We start from the raw sequence: 16,414 nt of genomic DNA on the forward strand, positions 1-16,414 counted from the left end.
TTGCTCCGCCGCTTGCCGGGAGCCGGCCCCTCCCCCCCGGGGTCTATCTTCCCGTCGCTTTGGATTCACTTCTCCGCCGGTCCTACCTTTCAGAAAGTGGTTGTTTTTCTGTTTCCAGAATTGCTGTTCTTCTTCTCTTCGATCTGCCGATGGATTTTCAGGTGTTTGCAATCTTTAGATAAGCTATCTAGCTGATCTCCGGCTAGCTGAAGCAGTCTCAGCTTGCTACTTCTCCGCCATCTTGACTCCTCCCCTCTTGGATACTAACCCTTTATCAGATATGTCATTTGCAAATGTCTTCTTTCATTCTGTAGGTTGCCTTTTAGTTTTATTGATTATTTCCATCCCTGTGCAGAAGGTTTTTATTTTGATGAGGTCCCAATTGTTTTTTTCTGCTTTTGTGTCCCTTGCCTTAGGAGACATACTGAGAAAGAAGTTGCTCTGGCCGATGTCAAAGAAGTTACTATGTGTGTTCTCATCTAGGTTTGTAAGATTTCAGGTCTCATATTTAGGTCTTTTATCCATTTTTTAAAAAAAGATTTATTTATTTTAGAGAGAGAGAGAGAGAGCACACACATAAGAGCAGGGAGGGGCAGAGGAAGAAAGAATCTCAGGCAGACTCCCTGAGTAGGGAGCTGAGCAGGGAGCCTGACATGGGCTCCGTCTCATGACCCTGAGATTATGACCTGAGCCAAAATCAAGAATCAAGATGCTTAACCACCTGAGCCATCCAGACGCCTCATCCATTTTGAATTTATTTTTGTGTGTGTTGTAAGAAAGTGGTCCAGTTTCATTCTTTGCATGTTGCTGGCTAGTTTTCCCAGTACCATTTGTTGAAGAGACTGTCTTTTCCCATTGGATATTCTTTCCTGCTTTGTCAAAGATTAATTGACCGTATAATTTTGGGTTCATTTCTGAGTTTTATATTCTGGTCCATTGGTCTATGTGTCTGTTTTTGTGCCAGTGCCCTACTGTTTTATTCACTGGAGGTTTTTAGTATACCTTGAAGTCCAGAATTGTGATGCCTCCAGCTTTGCTTTTCTTTTTCAAGGTTGCTTTGTTTATTCAGGGTCTTTTCTGGTTCCATACAAATTTTAGGATTATTTGTTGTAGCTCTGAAAAATGCTGCTGGTATTTTGATAGGGCATGCCAGTCTTGATTGGCTTATAATAACCTCTTCAGACTCCAGGACTTAGTTTTCTCTTCAGTTCATTTCACTGCAGCTAGTATGAGTGATCTTTATTTCTTTTAATTTTTATTAGGAAAAAATTTAAACACACAGGAAAGTAAAATAATACAATGAACCCCATACACCCATAGCTCAGATTCAATATTTATTATGATTCTGCTGCATTTGTCTCACCTTTCCCTTTTTATTTTTTCTTTATTAAAGTATTTAAAATTTTTTTAAAGATTTTATTTATTTTATTTTGTAAAATTTTTTAAAAAGATTTTATTTATATATTTATCTCATTTACTTATTTATTTGACACAGAGAGAGCGAGCGCGTGCATAAGTGTATGTGAGTCAGGGGAAGAGGCAGAGGGAGTGGGAGAAGCAGACTGCCTGCTGAGCAGGGAGCCTGATGAGGGGCTTGATCCAGGAACCATATGATCATGACCCGAGCCGAAGGCAAATGCTTAACTGACTGGGCACACCTTTATTAAAGAATTTTAAAGGAAATTTCAGACATAATGCCTTTTCATCCTGGCGTACTTCAGTCTACCAAAAAAGAAGGAAAAAAAATAGAAACTTCTAGCATAGCCACAGTGCCATTGTCACATCATCCTAAATTAATTCTGATTACTTGATTCAGAATTCAGATTCAAAGGTTGGCAAACTACTGGGCCTATAGCTGTTTTTGTATGACCTGCAAGCTAAGAATTGTTTTTACATTTTTAAAAGGATGTTTAGGGTTGCCTGCGTGGCTCAGTTGGTTGAGCGACCGACTCTTGATTCTTGCTTAGGTAATGATCGCAGGGTCATGAGATTGAGCCCCGTATTGGGCTCATGCTGGTTGTGGAGCCTGCTCAAGATTCCCTTTCTCCTTCTCCCTCTGCCTGTCACCCAGCCCCTCACGCTTGCTGTCTCTGAAAAAATTAAAAAATAAAAGGATATTTAAAAGCAAACAAAAGTTAGTGACAGAGTCATATGTGGCCTATAAAGCCTAAAATATTTTCCTTTTCTTTGCAGAAAAGGTTACCAACCCCTGATTCAAAAGAATATGTGATCTTCCAAAATGCATATCTGAGTTTGCTATTCCTTTGCCTAAAACTCCTCAGGATCGAGACTGGACTCCTTAGTGTGAAGAGCCTGGTGCTGCCCTTACTTTTGCCCACCTGTTCAGCTGTGTCCACCACCCTCTGCTTCAGAGCAGTGACCACTAGTTCCTTTGTACCTGTTCTTCCCTCTGCTGGAACTACTCTGTTTCTGAAGTTTTCCTAGTCCTTCAAGGCAGAGTCAGCCCTTTCCCTCTCCTCTGTCATGTGTGTCCTTTGCCATTTTTATCATGTGTTTATTGCTGTTATTTTTGCCGTTTTTTTATTTCCTACAAACCTGCTAGTCTGCCAGCTCCTTGAAGACAAGATCTTGCCTATCTCTACATCCCTAGGACCAGACCAGTGCCTGGGGAAAAAAGCAGGATATGGGTCATAATCTAAATTCTTGGGCAACAATAAGCCTCAAAGATAACAGATACTAGAATACATTTTATTGTTTGTAAAGATAACTTAATATTTTATTAGAAACTCTTGATTGTCTTTATATTTTAGCAGATATCTTAATCCATCTGGGCTATTATAACAGAGTACACGCTGGATGGTATATAAACAGCAGAAATTTATTTCTTAGAGTTCTGGAGCCTGGGAAGTTCAAGACAAGGTACCAAGTCATCTCTGGGATGACTTTTTTATGAGAACACTAATCTCATTTGTGAAGATTCTATTCTCATGACCCAAGCACCTCTCATAGCCCTTGCCCCTAAACCATAATCTTTGAGGGTTACAATTGTAACATGAATTTGGGAGGAGGAGACACAAACATTAGGACCAAAGCAGTAGCATTTATCCTGTTTCTGGCTTTTCATGTCTTGGCACATCTCTGCCTGTGTTTTGATCGACCTTTTCTTAGACTCAGCATTGGTTAATATGAATCTCATTGCAAACAATCAGTTTTCAGTGAAGAGGCACATTTATATTAATTTTGCTTTGACTTCAGTCATTAAGAGGTTGGGTGAACTGTATCGGGTAATATACACTGTGCCTCCATCCAAACGGGGTTAATTTAAGCTTGCCTGAAACAGAGAGACTCCTGGTGTCTGCTTAGGTCAGAACGATAAGCAGTAAAATACGTGTGGTGCAGACCAAACCAGACCAGTCAGCAACCACGCAAGGAATCCCAGGGAGTGTGAAGTAGATGAAGAATTAGCCTGTTTATCAGAGAAGGTCAGGGGAAGGGTCCAGCCGGGCCAAGGATCAGTGAATGCAGTAGTAGGGGTGGGTTAGCATGGCCCATTTGGTGTCAGCAAGTCACTTGAGGTGGCCAGATGCAGAAAGCTTCAAGTGCCAACTACGTAGCCTGGGAAGACTTGATACAGGGAGTGACCAGGTGTGCAATTTTCAATACTTAAGATAGGGAGACTACGGCAAAAGTTCAGAAGGATAATTTAGGAAGGCTTAAACTAAGGCCTTTAGCAGTGGGAATAGAATTAGGGGTAGGGACTTGAGAACTGTTGAGGTAATAGAATCAGCTGGTGTTGTGGGCTCTTTTGGATGTGGAAGGGTGAGGCGAAGAGAAAAGCCCATTTCTAATTTAGACAAAGGGGAAGACGAGGTGGACAAGAGAGTCTATAATTGCAGAGAGCAGTCTGGACCAGAGGTGATCTGAGCAGTGGCTTGTAGGAATGGTAGGAACCACCCATATAGATCCAAATGCTTAGGGAGAATATGTAGAGTCAGAGGGGAAAGGTTTAAAGTGGAACAGGGAAGCAGGAATATCTAAGAGACAGTAGGTGGGGGAGTGAGTGCTTGGCCCCAAAGAAGCTAATGCAGTGTGGTCTGAGTGTGAGAAGTCAGACTGAGTAGATGAGGCATAAGGGGAGATGGACATGAAGACCACTTTTTCAAGAGATAACTAAGCAGGTAGCAGATGGTAAAAGCGGTACCTGGAGGGGAAGGTACAGTTAAAGGAACTTTAAATTTACTTTTTGACCGTTTTTTTAACTTTTTATTTGAAAATTGTCTTAAATATATATAGAAATATGTCAAGAATAAGAATGGTAAAAAGATAGCCTTTACTCATATTCATTTCATTTAGTCTTCTCTCTTTTGCTCTTTCATACATGTGATTTTTTTTCTAAACCAGTTGAAGATAATGCATAGGTCATGGCCTCCTGCCCCTAAATACTTCAGTATACATTTACTAAGGATAGGCATATTCTCTTGCCTGAGTACAATACAACTGTGAACTTCAGCACATTTAAAGTTGATACTTTGCAGTCGGTATTCCAGTTCTGTCAGTTGGCACAATTATTCTTTTATAATTTTCTTTCCAGTACAGAGTAACTGTAGGTCAGGTATTAAGTGTAGTGGTCTAGTCTCTTTAGCCTTTTTTAATCTGGAACGTTTCTTAGCCTCTCTTGTCTTTTATGAAAGTGATACTTTTGAAGAATACTACAAATACTACTTGGAGTAGAATAGTCCATATTTTGGATTACTTGATATTTGCTTGTGATTCTGAAGCTATGCATTCTCATAGGTGATACGTCCTCAGGATGTCATTTCTGGAGCATGTGATGTGCCTCTGCCACCATTGCTGATCTTAATTTAGAACACTTGGCCAAGGTATTGTCTGATTTTTTCCAATGTGTAATTACTGTTTTTTCCCTTTCATTCTGGGGGGAATATTTCAAGCTCACGTGTATATACTGGCCCTTCTCAAAATTTCCCCCCACACTTAGAATCTAGTGATTGCTCTACCCTGATCTGTTCTGCTCAGATAGTTACAGAATGCTGATTTTGTTTTTTTCTTTTTTCAACTCAGCTCTCCCCACATTTACCAGCTAGCCCTGGCATTCTGCTGTAAATAAGTGGCCTCTCTTTCTCCCCTGTTTGTATATGTATGGATTCACAAAATCCTATTTTCAGTGGTGTATAATTCTTACTGTACGTAATTATTATGGAGCCTAAATTGGGTGGTCAAGCTGACTTGTGGTCTTGTGACATGTGCCTGTCATTTTTAACTATCTCCTTATTTGTTGGAGTAACAAGATGCTGTTCATCTTGTGTGTATTCTTTTTTTTTTTTTATGAGAGAGAGAGAAGGGGAGAGAGCAAGCACAGGCAGACAGAATGGCAGGCAGAGGCAGAGGGAGAAGCAGGCTCCCTGCCGAGCAATGAGCCTGATGTGGGACTCGATCCCAGGACTCTGGGATCATGACCTGAGCCAAAGGTAGCTGCTTAACCAACTGAGCCACCCAGGCGTCCCTCTTGTGTGTATTCTGCCCCAGCCTAGAATCTGCCATTTCTCTGAAGAGCTCTGGTTCTTTTTAGTAGGCAATAGGACTAGAGATCAGAAACAGGGTGCTGGATGTGCTTACTACCACTAAGGTGTTTTTTGCTTCTTAGCTTTTCACCAGAGAGCTAGGGAATATGTGTACATATATACACATACAAATATACACACATGTGAATGTATAGATGTGTGTGCACGCAGAGGTAATTTTAGAAATCGTGAATTCACACCGATTATCTGATTCATCCCCACAGGGTTCTTTCTTGCCCTCCCCATTCCATATTTGGAATTTGATTCTTCCTCCAGGAGAGCCCTGGCTTGCAACTAAATCAACACATTTACTCAGTCCCCCAACACATCTAAAATTGCTTCAAATTACTTTGTTCATACCTCTGCAGAAGACAAAGCTGCTTAAAAATTCATGTGTTTTCAGGCATTCACCACCACCCTCTCCGTCCTTCCCAAGACTGAGAGAATAGAGAATAGGTATATGGTTAGGTGTTCTGTGATATTATATGTCTAAATTATGGGTTAGTTCTTTGTTTCCTTTTGTTTCCTTCCTATGGTTACAGTATCCATATGAAACAATTGAGTTCATATGTTGCCGTTTGCTTTGTGGTTTAGCTGCTTTTCCTTTTTCCAATTCTCATTGATTTAATTTTATTCTTTGAATATGCAGAACATTATCTTGCTTCCATAGTAAAAACTATGCAGAAAGCTGTACTTACCCTGGGGATAAAAATATATGTTTATAAAAAATAAAAAATTATTAAAAAAAAAAAAAAGAAAGCTGTACTTAGAATGTCTCTCTTCTCTGTCCCTCTGCTCTGTTCTCCCCACTTCACAGAGAATGGGGCTTTCTTCATTTCTGGTTTCTCTCATTATTATAAAGATAAGCAGTTATATCTTTGTTTTCATATTTTTCTTTCTGTGAAAAAGCAGAGCATATATGTTCTTTTTCTCTTTACATGGTATCCTGGAATTTGCTCCCTCTCAATCAGTTGATAGAGATGTTCCTCTTTCTTGCTTATTACTCCATTGTATACATGTGCCATAGTTTATTTAACTGGTCTTCTATGCTACACACTCAGGTAGTTATCTGGATTCTCTAGTTACAAACAGTACTACCATGAATAGCTTTGTGCGCATGTACTTTTTTGTATTGTTGGAAGTAGATCTTCAGTATAAATTTCTAGATGGGATTTCTGAATTGAAGTGTAAATACATACAGTTCACTTAGCTATTAGCAGATGCCCCTCAGTGGGTGTTATGCTGCTTTACAGTGCCATTAATATATATGAGTGCCTTTTTCCAACACAACCTCCCCACCAATGTGTGTTGTCATGCTTTTTAATATGACATATGAGAAGTGGTATCTTAGTGTAGTTCTTATTTGCATTTCTTTTTTTTTTTTTTAAGATTTTATTTATTTATTTGACAGAGAGAGAGATTACAAGTAGGCAGAGAGGCATGCAGAGAGAAAGGAGGAAGCAGGCTCCCTCCAAGCAGAGAGCCTGATGTGGGGCTCGATCCTAGGACCCTGAAATCATGACCTGGGCAGAGGCTCAACCCACTGAGCCACCCAGGCGCCCCTGCATTTCTCTTATGAGTGGTATTAAAAACATGTTTAAGGGACATTTTAATATTTCTTTCTGTGAATTGTCTGTTTTTGTCTTGCACATTTTTCTATAGGAATTTTAGTATATTTTTTCAACTTCTGAAAAGTTTTTATATAAGAGATATTAGTGCCTATATATGATGCATGTTGCAAATATTTTTTCATTTGTCATTTCTCAATTTTGCTTATAGCATGTAATTTATATTTGCCATGTTATTTATATTTATACAGTCAGATTTATCCATTCCTTCTTATTGCATGTGAGTCATAGTTTGAAAACTTTTTCTGTACGCAGGTTATAGAGGCATTTTCTCATGTTTTCTTCCAGTATTTGTATGGCAGCACGTTTTTGTATTTAGAGCTCTGCTCCATTTGGAGTAACATTCTTGAGTGTGGTGTGAAGAATGATCTAATTTTATCTTTTTCCGGGTAGCTTTAGAGTTGTTCCAACACTAAAGATCATCTTTGCTCCAAGAATTTGATATATCATCTTTATCATTGCTTGATTTCTGTGTGTGATTAGGATTACTTCTGGACTTTCTGTTCTTTTCCTTTGGTCTGTACACTGGTACCATGCTGCTTTTGTTGTAGAGGCTTTGTGGTATATTTTAATACCTAATGGGGCTAGTTTCTTTCTAGTAATTTCTTTGTGTTTTATTTTTTTAATTTTAAGTAGGCTTCAGGCCCACATGGACCTTGAACTCGAAGATCCTGAGACTGTGAGTCCTAAGCTCTACTGACTAAGCCAGCCAGGCATCCCTTGTATATTTATTTTAGAGGATTTGGTTTTATGGGTGTAGGAACTTGAACATCTTTCTCTTCTGAGGGCCAAGGATGAATAGAGGTGGAGGGGGCCAAGGCCAAAGGGAATTAATGGAGCATGGGCCCTGATGTGTGGGAGCAGGATTCAGAGCACAGATAAAAGGCACGTTGCTGTGTATGGTTATGGAATTCCACTGCCTGCCTAGTAGGCCTCACATTTAAGCAACATGGACAAGTGGAGTACTTTCAGGGGGAACAAAGAATTCCTGCCTGAGCCCTAAAATCTGTTTTAGGAAGGAGTTTACCTTTCCTGAGTCCTGTGCTTTATACCCAGCTTTCAGCCTGGATCAGATAACCTAACCTCAAATAATAAATAGTAATAACTAGGCATCTAGCACTCACCAAGTAGTAGGCATTGTTCACAACACTTTAAATAACTTTCTCAAGGTCACGCGGCTGGGTATTTGAACCCAGGCAGTAGTGTTCCTTTGCTTTGGCGGTTTGTATTTTAGCTTCTGATCTTCAATGTGCTCCGATTGCCGTTAGCTCTTTCATAAAGTGGGCATGGAAGCCTCTGCCTGGCACACTGGAGCACACTGTTCCATGCAGATTCCCCCGACTGCCCAGTCTCCAGGGTCAGTTTTCCGTGCAGGGGAAGTCCAGGAGGCCAGACCAACTCCAGGAAGGTGCAGTTTGCTTTCTTTCTCATGTCTGTTGTGACTCTCTTCATGGTTTCATTCTCATCGCCCTAATACCATCACTTAGGTACTGATTTCTTTTAGCTTTGCCTCTTTAGTTCTGCTGATTATGTCTCTTTTGTCTTATTATTTTTTGGCTTCTTATTCAGAGATTTCTTCTGCTTTTTGTTTTTTCATGACTAGGTGAACATTCCCCCAAACTGATCAATACTGTCCTTGGTTCTGTGCATCATTTCAATGCCCTTATGCTAAACTGTTACGCAAGAATAGAAAAGCTCTTTGTCCCATTGAAAATCCAGGGCTCTAACATTTTAACATTAACTCCAAAGGGGCAAAAATTTTGGCATGTCCCATCTTGTATCCCCTGCAGCTAAAAATGGTACTTAATCACACAGCATGCAGTCAATAAACATTTGTCAAGTGAATGAGTAAATTTGGTTGTAATTCTTCCAGTTTCCTCTAAACAAAGTGAACAGGTATCATTTTCATTGTCTTGCTTTAGTGTCACATTTGAAGACGAGGGGCACTGAGGATGAGAAATCAACTGAAAAGTATGAAAATGTTGGAAATGCAGAATCTTTGTGGCCAAAAGTGGAAGGTCTTCACAAGGATTGTATACAGGAATATAAGGTTGGTGAAACTTGTGATTGCAATAGCAAGGTAGAAAATCAGCTGCAAAATCCTGAGGGAAAAAGAATGAAGGAAGACAAAAGTGGCATCAGGGAAAAGATCGACAAAGCCAAGAATGCAGCAAATATAAAGACAGAACAGGAAGACGAGGCATCTGAGAAAAGCTTACATCCAAGTTCAAAACATGTTATACACCAGACTCTCTCTGTAGAACAGATAAGCAGTGAACAAGACAGATGTGTGGAGAACTTTAATGGAACCTCTCACCCTGGTCTGCAGCAGAAAACCAGTGCTGTTAAGAAGTCACACAAATGTGATGAGTGTGGGAAATCATTCAAATATAATTCCCGCCTCGTTCAACATAAAATTATGCACACTGGGGAAAAACGCTACGAGTGTGATGACTGTGGAGGGACTTTCCGGAGCAGCTCCAGTCTTCGAGTCCATAAAAGGATCCATACTGGGGAGAAGCCCTATAAGTGTGAGGAGTGTGGGAAAGCCTACATGTCCTACTCCAGCCTTATAAACCACAAAAGCACCCATTCTGGGGAAAAGAACTGTAAATGTGATGAGTGTGGGAAATCCTTCAATTATAGCTCGGTTTTAGACCAGCATAAGAGGATCCACACAGGAGAAAAGCCCTATGAATGTGGTGAGTGTGGGAAGGCTTTCAGGAACAGCTCTGGTCTCAGAGTCCACAAAAGGATTCACACAGGGGAGAAGCCCTATGAATGTGATATCTGTGGGAAAACTTTCAGTAATAGCTCCGGCCTTAGGGTCCATAAGAGGATCCATACAGGTGAGAAACCTTATGAATGCGATGAGTGTGGGAAGGCCTTCATTACTTGCAGAACACTTCTAAACCATAAAAGCATCCACTTTGGAGATAAACCTTATAAATGTGATGAATGTGAGAAATCGTTTAATTACAGCTCTCTCCTCATTCAGCATAAAGTGATCCACACTGGAGAGAAACCTTATGAATGTGATGAATGTGGGAAGGCCTTCAGGAACAGCTCAGGCCTTATAGTGCACAAAAGGATCCACACAGGAGAGAAACCCTACAAGTGTGATGTCTGTGGCAAAGCGTTCAGCTATAGCTCAGGCCTTGCTGTTCATAAAAGCATTCACCCTGGGAAGAAAGCTCATGAATGTAAGGAGTGCGGAAAATCCTTCAGCTATAACTCACTTCTGCTTCAGCATAAGACCATTCATACTGGAGAGAGACCTTATGTATGTGATTTGTGTGGGAAAACTTTCAGGAACAATTCAGGCCTAAAGGTCCACAGGAGGCTCCATACTGGGGAAAAACCATATAAGTGTGACGTGTGTGGGAAAGCCTATATCTCACGCTCTAGCCTTAAAAACCACAAAGGAATCCATCTTGGGGAAAAGCCCTATAAATGTACCTATTGTGAGAAATCTTTCAATTACAGCTCTGCCCTTGAACAACATAAAAGGATTCATACAAGGGAGAAACCTTTTGGGTGTGATGAGTGTGGAAAAGCCTTCAGAAATAATTCAGGCCTTAAAGTACATAAACGGATCCACACTGGGGAGAGACCTTACAAATGTGAAGAATGTGGGAAAGCCTACATCTCACTCTCAAGCCTTATAAATCATAAAAGTGTACACCCTGGGGAAAAGCCCTATAAGTGTGACGAGTGTGAAAAAGCCTTCATCACATACCGAACCCTTATAAACCACAAAAAAATCCATCTTGGGGAGAAGCCCTACAAATGTGATGTATGTGAGAAATCTTTTAATTACACTTCACTCCTTTCTCAACACAAAAGGGTCCACACTAGAGAAAAACCTTATGAATGCGACAGGTGTGAGAAGGTCTTCAGAAACAACTCAAGCCTTAAAGTGCATAAAAGAATCCATACTGGGGAGAAGCCCTATGAGTGTGATGTATGTGGAAAAGCCTACATCTCACACTCAAGCCTTATTAACCATAAAAGTACCCACCCTGGCAAGACACCTTTCACATGCGATGAATGTGGAAAAGCTTTTTTCTCAAGCAGAACTCTTCTAAGCCATAAAAGAGTCCATCTTGGGGAGAAGCCCTTCAAATGTATCGAGTGTGGGAAATCTTTTAATTACAGTTCACTCCTTTCTCAACACAAGAGGATCCACACAGGGGAAAAACCTTATATATGTGATAGGTGTGGGAAGGCGTTCAGGAACAGCTCAGGCCTCACAGTGCATAAAAGGATTCACACAGGCGAGAAACCCTATGAATGTGATGAGTGTGGGAAGGCATACATCTCACACTCAAGTCTCATTAACCATAAAAGTGTCCATCGTGGGCAGCAGCCCTATAATTGTGAGTGTGGGAAGTCCTTCAATTACAGATCAGTTCTTGACCAACACAAAAGGATCCACTCTGGAAAGAAGCCATACCGATGTAATGACTGTGGGAAGGCTTTTAATATCCGATCGAATCTCACCAAGCACAAAAGAATCCATACTGGAGAGGCGTCTTTCAGTGTGACCTCTGTGGGGAGTCACAGTGATACATCACAGAAGATAATTTATGAGGGAGGGAGTACTCTGGATATGACCAACATGAGCTTATCTGTAGGTGGCCGAGCTTACCAAGTCTCAGGTCAAATGGAAGAAAAACCTTATGAATGTATGAACATCTGAGCTCTTTGTTCATTTGTAATTTACACAATGTACATGAGACTACCAGTGCTCTTCAGGGCGATCTGCATCACAGCCAGCAAAGAAGACTCCAGTGTCAAGATAGTTGAGCCTGAATGGGACACAGTTTGTCCTGGGATAAAACCGATCCAAGTAACAATGATTTAAAAACCTTCCAAACAAGCAGACATTTCTGGGACATAAAACACATGGATGAGGAAAGAACTTAGAGGTCATATAATTACCATCAGAAAGCTCATATTTGGGTAAATTTTGTGAATAGAAATGGGGGAAATTCAGGTATAGCTTTGAATCCTAATTATACATTGGTCGGTGGGAAAAATACAAGGAGGGCCTCCAACAGGCAAATTCAGGAGAGAGATAGGCTTCAGGGAATAAAAACTTATTTAATAGTGGTGATTGCAAAGTATAAATTTGATATAATTGAGTAATTTGTGAGGGGTGATGATAAATTTTGAAACAAAATTGGATTTGTTGTAGGAAGAATAAAAAGTATAGACATGAATCTAGCAGGAAATAGTAATTTTAAAAATGTAAGTTGATTGGACTATATGGTTGTAGTGAAATACTCTGAGCAAAACTTTTTAAAAATTTTCAAATGAACCCCCTCAATGAATGATGAAGTGTGGTGAATGAAAACATCACACATTATGCTACACATACAAGGTTCTACCATAACCAGAAATTCAGCAATTAAATAACTAATGGAACACGTCTTCAACATGAATTTGCACCTACAAAAAAATATTTGATTCAGGGATTCCTGTGAATAGGAATGCTGAGAAAGAGATTTTATTAGAAAAGCTAGAAAGCTAAGTACCTATTAATAATTGAGGGATTGGAGGAAATTCATGATTCTTAATATTCCTGTTAAATATTTGGTTGTTTTGGAATGTGTTATTGTAAAGATTTCATGCACTACATGTGTGTATTGTCTGTTGTAAAATGTTATGAATACTTTGTTCAGGGCTCACTCTGTCTTGGCCATGAAAAGCCAGATAGATATGGTGAGGTAAGGTGGAAGTCCAATAAAGAAACTCCTCAAAAGTAAACAGGCTCTGAGTGACTTTAGATGGAACAGTACACAGAGAAAACAGTTTGTGTGTCACATCTTTGTGAGGTAAATGAGACCAGATGTGAGGCAGGGAGGGCAGCAGGGGACTTATCCCATAGGGCTAGTAGCTCAGGTTTCACAAGAAATTACGTGGCGTCTCTACCAGGAGACGTGCAGAATGGACTGATCCTCATACTGGGCCTGGGTCATAGCTCCTGGGAGTGGGCAGGCTATGGAGCTGATCTGTCAACTTGCACAAATACTTCCTTTGCGAACAGAACTTAACAAAATGTGGTTTATGTGTTAAAGCTGTTAACAAGGTGACTCAAAGGGTAAAAGTAGTCTGAGCATTAAGTAAGCTGTCAAAGAATACTTTGGATAGCGCCTGTCTGTAGAGGTTGAATCCTGGTCTTATCTGGGGCTCCAAAATCCAGTCTCCCTACCAGAGAGCAGTCTCCTCTAGCTGATAGTTTCCTGGCTTTCTAGGATTTGTCTCTAGCCGCATTCTAGTCTCTCATGGTTTCCCTGACCCTCTCTAGGTGTATAATTCTTTCACTTTGTCTCCAGCCTCCACCAGTAAGTTTTGATAGAAGGAGAGGGATAGAGCTAGGAAGGGAAGAGGGAAAGAGCATTTCTGCCACTCAGCTCCACTTACGTCACTGCCACACTTGTTATGTCTGTCTTGGAACACTGACCCTCTCCACAGACTTGGATTAATGGATTCAGCAATTACTCACTGAGGATCTGCTAGGCACAATCCCCTCTACTAGGAGCTAGGCAGCGGGAGTAAGTAAAGGGTAGGTAAGGGAGAAAGTCCTCAAGAAAACCACACTAGTGGATACTGAACTGAACTCTGCAGTGTTGAGTAGAGAGTGACAGCCACCAAAGGGGAAGAGGGAGGCAGCGGGGATATCTGGGTGGGACAGTTGGGTTTTTAAAGAGGAAGAAGCGGGAAATAGGATGGTTTGATTAAAGGCCTCATCAGAAAAGCTCACACATCTTCAAAAGGGGCTGGTCATTCAGGGTTGGTGTGTAATGGGCAGAAAGGAAGGCCATAAAATACCAATTCCCAGGAGTCACCAGGTTTCCACCTTTCATTTATCTGAGGCCACCAGCGGCCTGAACATCCCTCCTCCATGCACACACACACCCATGTACTTGAGCTCTACCTGGACCCAGTGTGCCTCCTACAGTGGGGAAACATGAAATAAGGGAGAGGATGGCTACCACTCAAATGGGAATTCTGAGTGATCCAGCCTGCCAAGCAGTAGGACACGTTCCTGCTGAGGCCTCCACTGACTCCACTGACTTGACCCACAGGAAATGGGCCTCAGGGCCTCCAGTCCCCCTAGGGCCGGTAACACGCTGCTCAAGCTGATCTCACAAGATTTTCACTTGTGCCAGGTGGACTTTGTGGCACAGATTCAACGAGCTGTTCAGACTGGAGCATGTTTCAGGAGCACCATCCGCCACCTCTTTCCAGAGAAAATACCTGATGTGCAAGAAGAAAAACTTGCCAACATGAAGGTAAATCAAAACTCTTAAAAAGGCAGAGTCTAATGCAAAGGACTAAAGATAGAACTGAAATGTTGGGGATGCCAGGGTGGCTCAGTTAAGCTGCTGTCATGGGATCGAGTCCCGCATGGGGCTCCTTGATTGGTGGGGACCTTGCTTCTCCCTCTGCTGGCTCTGCCTGCCACACCCTCTGCTTATGCTTGCTCACTCTCTCTCTGACAAATAAATAAGATCTTTAAAAAAAAAAAAAAAAGAATTGAAATGTTGGACCCTACTAGGTTAAATTGGAAGCTGGAGATCCACATGAAAGTGCCCCAAAGTGCTTGTGGTATTTCTGGGGAGGTCAAGATGCTCTTAGCTCTGCATTTTGTTACATTAACTATGTGTGGTAAAATGTCATGGGCAAACCAAAAGGATCAAGTGTACGAAGGATCTAAAGATCTGGGCTGGAGAACCTTAAAGTCTGGAAAGAGAATAAAACAACACTGAAAAGGCAGGGCAGTACCTTCTGGAAAAGGTGGGCTAGGTTAGTTGGGTCAGTTTCATACCAACAACCACAAAACTCTGCATTTTAAAAAATGTAGATGGCATGCCACCCTTCCTCTCGAGAGCATTGAGGATAAAAAGACTGTAGTTTAAACAGAGCAGTTTAAAAATGAGATCCTGTCACCAGAGAGGAACACCAAAGCAACTTCTGTCCTAAACTGTCAGCTGATGCTGCAGAGCTGGGTCGCACTTAACCAGCCTCAGGATAACCCTGGGGCTATACCCTGTTAACCAGCCACAAGGAGTGAGAGAGACAAAGGTCAGGGCCAGGCCCACCCACAATGGAGAGTATTTTATATGAGAACTTTCTGAAGTTAAGCTGGGTTCCCAAAGGTCCACATCCTCAAGAGAAACCATCCCTCCATCCCAGGGGGCTATAGAGAAAGTGGCTGTGTACCTGAGCAGAGTAGTAGAAAAGAAAGGGAAAAGAAAATCTCCCAACACCTTGTGGTCGCCGACCAACCCTTATGACCCAGGTAAACACAACCTGAGCCCCAGCCAAAGCAACACAAGGCATCTTTGGAAGAGGACTTCTTCAACTAGACCTCAGGGAATATTTTAAAGTTCATTTTTCAGGAGCAGTTAATAAGTATGCAAAGATAACCAAGGCACAAGGGGAAAAGGCATCATGACAGAACCAGAAAAGAACAGATTCATATAGACTTCACATACTATCAGTTACTTTTTAAAATTGTTTTGTTTTATTTTGGCTTTTTTGCGGGGGGGGGGGGCTCTTTAAAAAAAACTGCTTAAAATATTTAAAGATGTATTTGGCTACAGATTGTGACAAAATTAAAAATAATTGGTGAACTCAAAGGTAAAGGTGAAGAAATTATCCAGAATGCAGTGCAGAGTTAGAAAAATATGGGAAAATAGAGAAGGGAAGGTTTCAGTGGGAAGTTTTACATGCAAATATATGTAAAGTTACAGTCTCGGAAGGCAAGGACAGAAAAAAGAGGGCCAAAGGGACTGGGACTGAGAATTTTCCAGAGCTGATGAAAAAAGTCTGCAGTTTGAAAAGCCCAAAGAATGCATTTACAAAAATCACATCTAGGGGTGCCGGGGTGGCTCAGTGGGTTAAAGCCTCTGCCTCTGCGTGGCTGGTGTCATGATCCCAGGGTTCTAGGATCGAGTCCCACATTGGGCTCTCTGCTCAGCGGGGGGCCTGCTCCCCCACCCCCCCGCCTGCCTCTCTGCCTACTTGTCTCTGTCAAATAAATCTTAAAAAAAAAAAAAAATCACATCACACATCATAGTGTAACTGTGGAAAAAGAAGAAAAATATTAACAGCTAAAGAGAAATTACCTTCAAAGGGCAGGAGACTTCTCAGCAACAACAGAAGAAAGATTGGAATGAAAACATGAGTGTAAAGGTAGACAATGACCGTCCACCCAAACATTCACACCCAGTG

The 16,414-nt window shown here is 41.3% G+C and overlaps 1 protein-coding gene across 4 annotated transcripts in view; it reads left to right on the plus strand.

Annotated features, from left to right (window-relative positions):
• The window catches only part of ZFP62 (ZFP62 zinc finger protein), a 58,403-nt gene that overhangs the window by 10,069 nt on the left and 31,920 nt on the right, over positions 1-16,414 (plus strand). For 3 of the 4 annotated variants that reach the window (XR_006603406.1, XR_006603407.1, XR_006603405.1), the window contains exons 2-4: positions 4,756-4,841; positions 9,091-9,218; positions 14,347-14,469. Coding sequence is in view for 1 of the 4 variants with exons in the window: in XM_004780215.3 (XP_004780272.1) it covers positions 9,091-11,870 (2,780 nt within the window). In the remaining 3 variants the exon portion in view is untranslated. Of the gene's footprint in view, positions 1-4,755; positions 4,842-9,090; positions 12,941-14,346; positions 14,470-16,414 lie in introns of those variants that run through there. The other variant, XM_004780215.3, reaches the window with a different exon arrangement.

The sequence above is a fragment of the Mustela putorius genome, unplaced genomic scaffold (assembly GCF_011764305.1).
Source record: "Mustela putorius furo isolate JIRA1106 unplaced genomic scaffold, ASM1176430v1.1 tig00003923_pilon_pilon_pilon, whole genome shotgun sequence".
NCBI classification, from domain to species: Eukaryota; Metazoa; Chordata; class Mammalia; order Carnivora; family Mustelidae; genus Mustela; species Mustela putorius.